At 35.1% G+C, this 12,423-nt stretch overlaps 1 protein-coding gene across 1 annotated transcript in view; it reads right to left on the minus strand.

Annotated features, from left to right (window-relative positions):
• Positions 1-12,423, minus strand: part of IQCH (IQ motif containing H) — a 369,607-nt gene that overhangs the window by 356,251 nt on the left and 933 nt on the right. Inside the window, exons 2-3 of the mRNA XM_053719577.1 lie at positions 11,590-11,712; positions 11,290-11,387 (exon numbers count right to left, since the gene is read on the minus strand). Of these exons, the coding sequence (XP_053575552.1) occupies positions 11,290-11,387; positions 11,590-11,712 (221 nt within the window). The remainder of the gene's footprint in view (positions 1-11,289; positions 11,388-11,589; positions 11,713-12,423) is intronic.

A 12,423-nucleotide genomic window follows, 5' to 3' on the forward strand; every position in this document is an offset into this window, starting at 1 on the left:
CGAGGTCAATTCTATTGGCTGATCCAATCAGCCAATCGGATTGAATTTCAATCCGATTGGCTGATTAAATAATTGGCTGATTATTTTGGGGGGCTTTTTTATTTTATTAGGGGGCTTAGATTAGGTGTAATTAGATTAAACTTCTTGTAATTTTTTTTATTTTTTGTAATTTAGTGGGGGGGTTTTGTACTATAGTTTAGTTTATTTAATTGTATTTTAGTTTAGATAATTGTAGTTAATTTATTTAATTAATTTATTGATAGTGTAGTGTTAGGTGTATTTGTAACTTAGGTTAGGATTTATTTTACAGGTAATTTTGTAATTATTTTAACTAGGCTGATAGAATCCTATCAGCCAATCGGAATTCGAGGGACGCCATCTTGGATGACGTCATTTAAAGGAACCTTCATTCGTCGTTAGTCCGTCGGCCGAGGAGGATGTTCCGCGTCGGAGGTCTTGAAGATGACGCCGCGGATGGATGAAGACTTCTGCCGGATGGAGGACCTCTTCTGCCCCGCTTGGATGAAGACTTCTGCCGGATGGAGGACCTCTTCTGGCACGCTTGGATTAAGACTTCTGCCGGATGGAGGACCACATTGCCCGGATTGGATGAAGAATTCGGCCCAGCTGGGTGAACACGGCTCAAGGTAGGGTGATCTTCAGGGAGTTAGTGTTAGGTTTTTTTAAGGGGGGATTGGGTTTTAGTATAGGGTAGGGAATTTTATTATTTTGGGGGGCTTTTTTATTTTATTAGGGGGCTTAGATTAGGTGTAATTAGATTAAACTTCTTGTAATTTTTTTTATTTTTTGTAATTTAGTGGGTTTTTTTGTACTATAGTTTAGTTTAATTGTATTTTAGTTTAGATAATTGTAGTTAATTTATTTAATTAATTTATTGATAGTGTAGTGTTAGGTGTATTTGTAACTTAGGTTAGGATTTATTTCACAGGTAATTTTGTAATTATTTTAACTAGGTAACTATTAAATAGTTATTAACTATTTAATAGCTATTCTACCTAGTTAAAATAAATACTAAGTTGCCTGCAAAATAAATATAAATCCTAAAATAGCTACACTGTAACTATTAGTTATATTGTAGCTATCTTATGGTTTATTTTATAGGTAAGTATTTAGTTTTAAATAGGATTAATTTATTTAATTATAGTAATTTTATTTCGTTTTATTTAGGGTTAGGGTTAGACTTAGGTTTAGGGGTTAATAACTTTATTATAGTAGCAGCAACGTTGGGGGCGGGAGATTAGGGGTTAATAATTGTAGGTAGGTGGCGGCGACGTTGGGGGGGCAGATTAGTGGTTAATAAAATGTATTATAGTGTTTGCGAGGCGGGATTGCGGCGGTTTAGGGGTTAATACATTTATTATAGTGGCAGCGATGTCCGGTCGGCAGATTAGGGGTTAATAAGTGTAGGTAGGTGGCGGCGACGTTGGGGAAGGCAGATTAGGGGTTAATAAATATTATGTAGGTGTCGGCAATGTTAGGGGCAGCAGATCAGGGGTTCATAGGTATAATGTAGGTGGCGGCGATGTCCGGTCGGCAGATTAGGGGTTAAATAATTTTATTATAGTGTTTGTGATGTGGGGGGGCCTCGGTTTAGGGGTTCATAGGTAGTTTATGGGTGTACTTTGTAGCACTGTAGTTAAGAGCTTTATGTTCTGGCATTAGCCCATAAAACTCTTAACTACTGACTTTTTAATGTGGTAGGAGTCTTGGAGGTAGAGGCTGTACCGCTCACTTTCTCCAAGACTTGTAATACCGGCATTAGCCAAATCCTATTAAAAAGATAGGATACGCAATTGACGTAAGGGGATTTGCGGTAGCCAAAAGTCGCAGATGAAAAGTGAGCGGTACACCTGTACCTGCCTGACTCGTAATACCAGCGGGCTTTAAAAAGCAGCATTAGGACCCCTTAACGCTGCTTTTTAAAGCTAACGCAGAACTCGTAATCTAGGCGTTATTGTTTAAAAAGATAGATAATCACTTTATCACACATTCCTAAGTTTTGCACAACCAGCACTGTTATATTAAAATACTTTTTACCTCTGTACCTTGTACCTAAGCCTCTGCAGACTGCCCACTCATCTCAGTTCTTTTGACAGACATGCATTTTAGCCAATCAGTTCTGACTCATAAATAACTCCACGGGAGTGAGCACAATGTTATCTGAATGAAACACATGAACTAGCAGTGTCTGATATAAATGTTTGACTGAAGTACCTGCTGCAGAGTATCAGTGATATGTGCAAGTCACATCAGATACAAGGGGGGGGAGGTGCTGAGTTGTGACATCTCTGCGTCACGTATGGAGGAGAGCAGCGTGCATCAGAAGGGAGGTGAAGTATGCAGCGGTTGGATTTTGGACCACAGAACCACGCTCAGCTAGAAGGTGACTTCACCCAGGCATTGTAGCTGCCACAGACAACCAAACGGTGACGATTAGTGAGATGGATTGGATGTCCCTTTAGCAACGCGGCACAAAGAGATGGCATAGGCTCTTAGCAGATAGTGAGCCAGCCTGAGAAAAACCCCACCAAGGGGTTACAGCAGATGAGTCCTGGCCCCCCCGGGAGTTTGCAAAGCACAGATAAAGGAACCAAGTATAACGGCAGTGCAAGAAGATACAGAGGAAACGCAGCCCTAAAGAAAGCTAAAGGTGTGTTTCTTACTCTTGCATATTGTGAAAGTGAAGCTGCTCTCAAGCTGACTTAACTATTATCTGTACTGGTGTACTGGACTTTTTAAAAGAACTGTGGGCATTAGATTTATGTGCAGAAGAGATTGGAGATAAAACCTCTGAAGTTCTTATTTTATACACACCCTCTAACCTATACATGTTATGGCCTTTTTGGGAGCTCTGTAAAGTACTAACTAAGCGCAACGACAGGGCAGGAAGACATTGCTGTTCTGAAAAAAGTTTAAGATGTACTTAACCCCTGAATGCTTTGAAAGTATAAGATATAGGAGAGGGAGGAGAGAAGGCCAATAATAAAAGGAATTTGTTATGTGAAGTCCGGATGGACAAATACCTAAAATATCAGAAAATGTCCCCCAAGTATAAACCAGGAGAAAGGAAAAATCCTAAAAATATAAATACCTCTGGGAGTTCACTGTTGGAAAATAAAGTGGAAGAAACAAGTGAGGCTAACAACATAGCAACCCAAATCTCAGCTCTTATATTTCCCAAAATAGAGGAGATCAATATAAAACTATAATGGAGGAAATAAAAAAGTGAGCCTACTGAGTTTGCTTCAACTCAGTAGGCTCACTGAGTTGTAGCAAAGGGTATCGGATTGTAAAGATAAACAGAATGCCAATGACCCCAAATATGATCTGATTTTAAAACAAAGTATTAAATTAACGGCCAAACTAGAAGAATTGGAGGACAGAAGCAGGCGTAATAATCTGAGGATAATAGGCCTCCCTGAAGAAGTTAAAGCAGAAAGCCTGATACAGTTCTCTGAAGAAATTCTACCCTCACTACTGAAATTGGAAGGAGCAAGATCTAAATTTGCAGTGGAAAGAGCGCACAGAACAGGGAGAGTGCTGGATGTATCTGATCTGAGATCAAACAGATCAAGACCGGTTATTGTGAAATACTTAAACTTCCAAGCCAAAATGGAGATAATAAGAGCTTTCAGAAGAATGTAACAACTAACTTACAACAATTGAAGGTTACTGTTATTCCAGGACTTTTCATATGAGACTGCGTCTAAAAGGAGACTCTTTTCGAGTATCTGTACACAACTAGAGAAAGAGGGAAAGTTTTTCTCATTGCTATGCCCAGCTAAACTAAGAATTAAATCTGGCAATGACTTTTTTGTTTTTGAAACTCCTGAACAAGCACATAGTTTTTTAGACAATGATAAAATTATTACTTAAATTATTGGGTTGATTGGATTATTATTTTTTTCTCTCACTCCAAAGAATCCCACAGGTGTCACTGGAGTATAATTATCAGAATGTACACTACGATAAAAACAAGTGTTTTGTTTTCTTGGTTTTTTTTTCTCACTATTAAATGTTGAAATTGAGAATGAAAAAGCACTAAAGTAAAGTAGTAGGTTATATTTAATGTAAATGTTAATAGATAATTGGGGCAGAATTATTGTTATGGAAAAAGTACTATCACTTTGCCCGGATTATTTGCATGTAATGTGATGTATCTTTAATCCCTAGTGAGGTTATAGTTGCACAACCTGAGGCACAGAAATGTCATTGGAGTTCACTTGGTTATATGTCTTGTTGGAGTAAACATAATGTAAAAAATAATGTAGCACTGTTCTTACTCCATGTGATTTTTCTCTTTTTTTATGTTGGAATGGATAGGGGTTTAAGTTAACCACAATGAAAAAGCACTAAAAGAACACTAGTGTACAATGTTTAGGTAGGTTAGGAGAAGGCAAATATTTAAGGTGTGGATTTATGGAGAAGCCTGATACTAAGGTTATATTTAGTAAAGTAGGGGGCTATATTTGATGTAAATGTTAATAGATAATTGGGACAGAATTATTGTTATGGAAAAAGCACTGTCATTAGTAGAGTTTTCGCTTGGTTTATAGGTTTAAATATGTGCATGAAATGTGGTGTTACTACTATTTTTTTTTCCTTTCTCAATTAAATGTTGATGATAATTGGGGTTTAGGATATTCATAATATAAATAGAATATTTGGGGATATTTTGCAGTTTTGATAGGAGAAGGTAAACAGTTAAGGTGGGGTCCTATAGAAAAGTGTATCAATAAGGGCATACTAAGTAAAGCAGTAGGTCACACTCAATGAAAATGTTAATAGATAATTGGGGAAATTTCTAATATGGAAAAAGCACCACCACTATTAGTTTCATGTTTGGAACACGTGGTTAAACATATGTATAACATGTGTTTTCTTTTTTTTCTCTACTCTCGTGAAAGGGAAGTCAGTTTTATATGTCTGGAAGTAGATAGGAGAATGGATTATGACAAAAAGTGTTTAGGAATGGTATATTTATGGATTTGTTTATTTCATTGTTTAGGGTGTGTTTTTGTCTTTATTTTTGTGGGATTTCTTTTTTTCCCCCACCTTCTTTCTACAGCCCCTCTTGCTTACTAGAATTATGGATCTATATCCTCTTAGCTAACTAATGGTTAAATTCCTTTCATGGAATGTGGGAGGAATCCATTCCCCGATTAAATGCAAAGCTATCTTAAATTACTTGAGCAAGAAAAAAATGAATATTATGGGCCTACAGGAAACTCACCTTTCGGAATTAGAACACTCAAAATTAGGGTAAAATGGATTGGGAAGTTTATTAGTTCTTCCTACACCAAAGCAGCAAGAGGGGTAGCAATTTTGCTAAATAAAAAATAAAAATATGAAATAAAAAATAAAATAATAGACAAAAACGTATTTATACACATTAATCTTGAGGGCAAGGAATATATAATAGGGAACATTTATGGGCCTAATAAAACTGACTGGAAGTTTTGGAAGAAAATACATAGGGTTTTAGATAAATTCCCAGATGGCAAAGTGATAATTATGGGGGATTATAATGTAACACCAAATTCTTTCTTAGACAGTAAAAATCTTCAAGAAAAAATGACAATTAAGATACGGAAGTCCAAGCTAAATTATGAAAATAGGGTATTTTCAGCATTCTCTACTAATTATAAACTAGTTGATGCATGGAGACTCTTAAATCCAAATAACTTCAAATTTACTTTCTTTCGGACCATTCCCCAGTTACCTTAACTTTAAGCAAGCCACACAAAGCCAATTACAATGCTTTCTTCTTCCCTAGTTACCTGGCCAAGTCGTCAAGGCTTGCTGAATTTTTTAGACAAAAATGGAACGAGTATAAGCTTAATATTATAGAATATAAAAATAATATGATAATTTATTGGGAGGCGGCTAAAGTAACAATGAAGGCAAAAGTTATGTCTTATTTAATTAAACTAAAGAAAGAAGGTAACATTGAAAAAATATAAAACTAGCGGATTCCCTTTCTGCAGCATATACTTGTCTTAGAAAACATCCGTCTAAGGAAAATAGACATAATTATTACAAAATTAAAAAAGCTAGAGATCACTTTTTACTAAGTCTGGCAGGAAAGTAAATAGATAAAAACTCAAATAGATAAAAAATGCAATTCGAGAGATTTGGAAACAAGGTGGGGAAATATTTAGCAAGTCTGTTCAATAAAACCAAAAAGAAAAACCCTATAGTGACAATTAACGGGGGGGGGGGGGGGGGAATTACAAACAAAATAGAAGAAATAACTACGCTCTTCCAAAATTATTTCATAACCCTATATACTTCTCAAAATCCAAAGAGATGTGATATTCAGGAGTTTTGGGAAAATATAAAATTGCCTGAGATTTCTGCAGAAGATGTGAAGGCATTAAATGCGCCCATATCTGAACAAGATATTATTAATACTATGAAAATTAAGAGAAAGGATAAAGCCCCGGGACCAGATGGTCTACCACTTGAATTTTATTGGCTTTTGAAAGATGAGATGACTTATGACCTAAAAGAATTGTATGATCAGTATTACTCTTATAACAAAAAGATATCATCCCAATTTAAATCAGACAATATTATATTGTTGCCAAAGGAAGATAAATATCTTACACAGGTATCCTCATATAGACCCATATCACTCTTAAACATTGATTACAAGATTTTCATGAAAATCATGGCTTACAGACTTAAACCAATTTTGCCAAAACTCCTCCATTTAGATCAAGCGGGTTTTGTTATAGGGAGAACTCCAGAATTGAACATTAGGAAGATTCTGCAAGTAATCTGTCAATACAGTGGGGGAAAGATCCCTCGGCTCTGCCGGAGACCTTCCTGCTATCTTTGGATGCAGAGAAAACCTTCGACAGAGTGGAGTGGAGCTTTATGTTTGAAACTTTAATGAGATTTGGCCTGAAGGGGAACTTCTTAAAACTGGTTTCCAATGTATACTCAGGTTCTAGTGCCACAATTTGGTTAAAAATTATATGTCATCTTCTTTTTCCTTAGGTAGAGGCACTAGACAAGGTTGTCCGATGTCACCCCTTCTTTTTTACCTAATTTTGGAACCACTAGCTAAGAGATTTAGAGAGTTGGGATCTAAAATAGGCAAGGAGAAATTTAAGATCTCACTTTTTGCAGACAACCTATTGATGTGTATAACTTCACCGGAAAAACAAGTTAGCAAAATTATAAATATATTGGAAGATTATGGTAGAGTTTCAGGATAGAAAATAAACTATTCCAAGTCTCAGATCTTATGGTTATAAAAACAATGTCAGAACAACTATACTCTTTCATAGAAACCAAAACTTTAAAATACTTGGGGATTTATTTGACGGCAAATCCATCTAATTGGTACAGTCTAAATATATCTTCAACCCTTCAAAATAATGCAGATAGATTAGAAAATTGGGTTAATATGCTGCTATCCCTTTCAGGTAGGGTGGCAGCTTTTAAAATGTTTATTCTGCCAAGAATCTTGTATCCCCTTAGGATGCTGCCTTTGGCAATAAAACCACAAGATTCTATTAAGTTTACAAAAGCTCTGAGATACTTCCTCTGGTGGAGAAAGAAACCCGGAGTTAGGCTAGACAAACTATATCTTCCTTTTGCCAAGGGAGGACTGGCACTCCCTAATATTAGAATGTACAATCGTGCAACTTTGTTAAGATTCCCGATAGATTGGATAGCTCAAACAGATAACTTTACTAACTGTAGCATAGATGAAACAATTTGTGCCCCTTTTCTCTTCTTTTTATTTTGCATGCATCAAATAAAGAATTAGGAATTAGGATTTACTCTCATCCCTTGCTAAAGGATATACTCTTAGCTTGGAGAACTATGATGAAATCCATGGGAGGTAGCTTTATGGTTTCAAAACAGCTTCCCTTATTAGGTAATCCTAGGTGTTTACCTGGATTACAATGTAAGGTATTCCAACTCTGGAAAAGCAAAAAAATAATTTCTATTAACCATTTGTTGGACCCTTTAACTACAAAACCATATAATTTTAAAGATTTTCAAAGGATACATAGGGTTCCAATAAAAGAAAAGTTTTATTTATAGTATTTTACAATCTTCATTAGAGAAGGAAATAATTAAAGAATATAACAGCAAATGGGACAGGATGGCTATTTATTTTAGTAAGGAATTGAAAATTCAAAAAAAGTTTTGCAATTATTAAGGCTGTAACTAGATCGGCTAAAATTAGAGAATCCCATTTCAGGCTTATCCACTTAGACTATATCACTCCCAGGAGAGCAAAAAAGTGGAAAATCCAAACTGAAAATGTATGCAAAAAATGTAGGGAGGAGGATCCTAATATTCTTCATTTGCTATATACATGCCCAAAAATATGTCAGTTATGGGGAAGAATTGAATATCTGATTTCATCATTCCTGGGGAAAAAGATTAAGATAACAGAAGAAAATATTCTATTCTTAAATAAAGCAGCAAATTGGGGTACAAAGTATAAAATTATTCAATGGGTATTGTTCTAACTAGAGCATGTATCTTTAATAAGTGAATTAATAAAGAAATCACCACAATTAGGTCAGTTCAAAATTGATTGGCCAAACAAGCTATCTTGGAGGCCCATGATACTAAGTATTATAAAATAAACGGGATTAAAGAGTATAAAAAAGTCTGGGAGGAATTTATCTTATACATGGGGAATGATCTTCAGATAAAAATAAATCAGATCATTCCTTTAGTTGATCATGAAGATGTGAGCTAAATGTGCATCTTAGATGAGGCTGGTCTTTCTTTCTTTTTACTCTCCATCTCGGTTCCTTTTTTTTTGGTTTTTCGGTGTGGTACTTACTTGTTTCTGTTTTGTCTGTCTGTATTTGTATTGTCCTGGGGTTGTTTGTTTGGTACAACTTGGTGCAGGGCAAATTTTAGGTTAATAATATAACAAAAGGGCACTGCTAATTACTTGTTGGTAATCTTTGTATCTGTGCAAAGTTTCTTATTCTGTATAGTTGTGAAAAGAGCCTTGTTTATAATGGAACTTGTTACTGTAAAAAAAAAAATTCAATAAAAAAAAACTAGCAGTGTCTAACTGTGAAAAACTGTCAAAATGCACTTAGATAGAAGGATATCCTTCAACGATTTTGAAATTAGAATATGAGCCTACCTAGGTATAGCTTTCAACAATGAATACTAAGAGAAAAAAAAAATCTAATTTGATCATAAAAGTAAATTACAAAGTTGTTTAAAATTGCATGCCCTGACTGAATTATGAAAGTTTAATTTTGACTTGACAATCCCTCTAACCCCTTCACTACTAGGACTTTCAGAGAAGAACTTGCCTAAAATATCGGAGAAGTTTTAGCGTTTTTGCTATCACTCCATTTAAACAGAAATAGAGTCTTGTTTTTTTTATTTACCTGTCAAAACTATATATATATATATATATATATATATATATATATTTTAAGTAGACAGCCCAAGGCCCCCTCTAACTAGTGTCTGCCATCTTAGGTACTGGCAGCTGTCTGCCAGCACCTATAAAACACTTTTTTTTTTTTTAATAATGTTTGTAAAACATTTCTGTAGTGCAGTGGTCCCCCCACTCCGGCGATCGTTAGTTAGGGACCCACACCCCATCTTTTTTTCTGTAGTGTAGCTCCCCATCCCTCCCTTTCCCTTTATTTATTTATTTATTTTATTTTTTTGCAGTAGAGCTATCCCACTCGCTCCCCCTCCCTCCCCCCTCCACTGCTGGACCGTGCTCAGGTTCCATATGAAGAGAGATGCCATGCGCTCAGAGACTCCAGCTCTAGGCTGTAAGTTAAAGGGACACTAAACCCAAATTTTGTCTTTAATGATTCAGATAGAGCATGCAATTTTAAGCAACTTTCTAATTTACTCCTATTATAATTTTTTCTTTGTTCTCTTGCTATCTTAATTTAAAAAGCAGGAATGTAAGCTAAGGAGCTGGCCCATTTTTGGTTGAGAACCTGGGTTATGCTTGCTTATTGGTGGCTAAATGTCAGCCACCAATAAGCAAGCGCAATCCATGGTGCTGAACCTAAAATGGTCCGGCTCCTAAGTTTTAAATTCCTGCTTTTTAAATAAAGATAGCAAGAGAATGAAGAAAAAAATGATAATAGAAGTAAATAAGAAAGTTGCTTAAAATGACATGCTCTTTTCTAAACAAACAAAACTGGGTTTAGTATCGCTTCCTGCAGCTCTGACGTATATATAAGTTGTGCGGTACGATAAGCAAAGTACCACACGACGAATATATAAACGTTGCAATGGCTTAAGGGGGTTAAATCACAGCTGTACTATAGAGCTTTCCCCCATTGTTTTCAGGGTTCCATGTTCATATTAAAAGAAACTTAAATATCATGAACAACACAAAATAACACAATATTTTGTTAAAAATGATGGTTGTCCCACACTCCCTAGAGATACTGAAAAACAAGTTCTGCCACCTAGGTTCACTTATTTACAGACAGCCCTAATACGCGTCAATTAATAAAAATAAAAGAGATAAGATAAACATACTCACCATGGTTTTAAAGTTGTTTTGCAAAACGTTAATAAGAGGCGTTAAGATAACAATTCATTTTTGCAAATACACCAATCATTGAGAACTCTCCCTAATCTATTTCAGTATATCCTTACTCAGCATGCAGTGCAGTCAGGGAATCCTTAACCTAAGGGCTAGACTTATCATTAGCGAAAAATCCTGATTGGTTGCTTATTTGAGCCTGAATCTGATATTTATGAAGCAATGGTTTAAACCGCTGCTTCATAAACCCTCTTGCCAACTTATAACTGGCCTTTAAAAATCCCCCTAGATTAATTTGTTCAGGGTGATTGACAAGCTTTACTCTCACGCAATTGGTTGCGCAAAGTTAGGGGATGGCATTGCACAAGCATTCACTTGTGCAATGGTAAATAAAGAGAAGAAATGCACCCCACAATTTGCAATTAAATGTCCGTTCGCAAATTGTGAAATCTAGCCCTCAATCTACTTTTATGAAAAATTAATTTATATCCCATTTGTTAGTGCACCTGTGAATTCCTGTGTGTATTAGTGAGCTATACAAATTAAGACACATATTAACATACATACAATGTAGGCAGACATCTGGACTCATATGGATAAATAATTCCAATTATTTGTTTATCTAATTATTTGTTTATATAAATATGGAGAAGGTCTACACACTGAATTTAGTGCATAAATAAAAAGGAATTCCTTACAGAGAACACTACACATCTCTCAATTCACTAAGGTTGAACAGCTCTTACCATTTTAACAGTTTAGGGGTATACTTGTCCCTGTTTCCCTCATAGGGAAGAGTCAGTGGATTGCAGCTTATGTAATGCAAGTAGTCCTCGGTGTGTTTCTGTCAGATAATGAAATAGATAGATGCATTAATAAAATAATATTTAAACAATTATAAAATCGTATTATTAGATCAATACAGATTATAAAGCATAACAACATACCGTTTATATTTTAAAAACTACATTTGACTTTTCATAAAAATAAACATTTTGTTTTCTTCTGTATCTAAAGTAGATCTATGATATTATTCATCCCTTTACCTTTAGACCAATCTTTGTCCTTTGTATTGCTTTCTCTAGAACATGGATATCAACAACCTCTTCTTTATCATGGATAATGGCATGAGTCAGCTCATTCTTTAAGTGTTGCAGATCATCTTGAACCTGGTAAGCACAAAATGTAGGTATACAAATGGAAAGGAACATCACACAATACAATTTAGTGGTCCACATTTTTATCTAATGTATATTGCCTCCCTCTAACATTATTAATGTGGAAATCACACTAAAAAATTAAATAAATTATATTTTCTTTTTAATATTACAAGTTTAATGGATGTCAAAATTTCTACATGATATTGTCTACTCCATAATGTTAATGTTTAAAGAAAACTTCACAGTAAAAATCATTTACTATGGTATTACTTTGAGTGGGTGTATGAGTCTGTACTGTATATATAATTTTAGATTGTTCTTGTCCCCATGGATAATAAATGTGGGGCGACTGCACAATAGGGTTGCCATCCCTCATTTCTAGGGATCTCCCTTAGGCTCCCTTATTTAACTGCGCTTAGAAAGTTTCTCCATTATTTTTTACAATATGTAAAATCTTAATTTCAAACATTTAATATTGTACTCTTACTTAGATAATCAATTTGATGTATCTATCAGTTTAAAGGGACAGTCTAGTCAAAATTAAACTTTCATGATTCAGATAGGGCATGTCATTTTAAACAACTTTCCAATTGACTTTTATCATTAAATTTGCTTTGTTCCCTTGGTGGTATTTTTTAAAAGCTAAACCTAGCTAGGCTCAAACTGATTTCTAAACCATTAAAACCCGCCTCTTAGCTCAGATCATTTTGAAAGTTTTTC

Source organism: Bombina bombina, chromosome 6, assembly GCF_027579735.1.
Source record: "Bombina bombina isolate aBomBom1 chromosome 6, aBomBom1.pri, whole genome shotgun sequence".
NCBI classification, from domain to species: domain Eukaryota; kingdom Metazoa; phylum Chordata; class Amphibia; order Anura; family Bombinatoridae; genus Bombina; species Bombina bombina.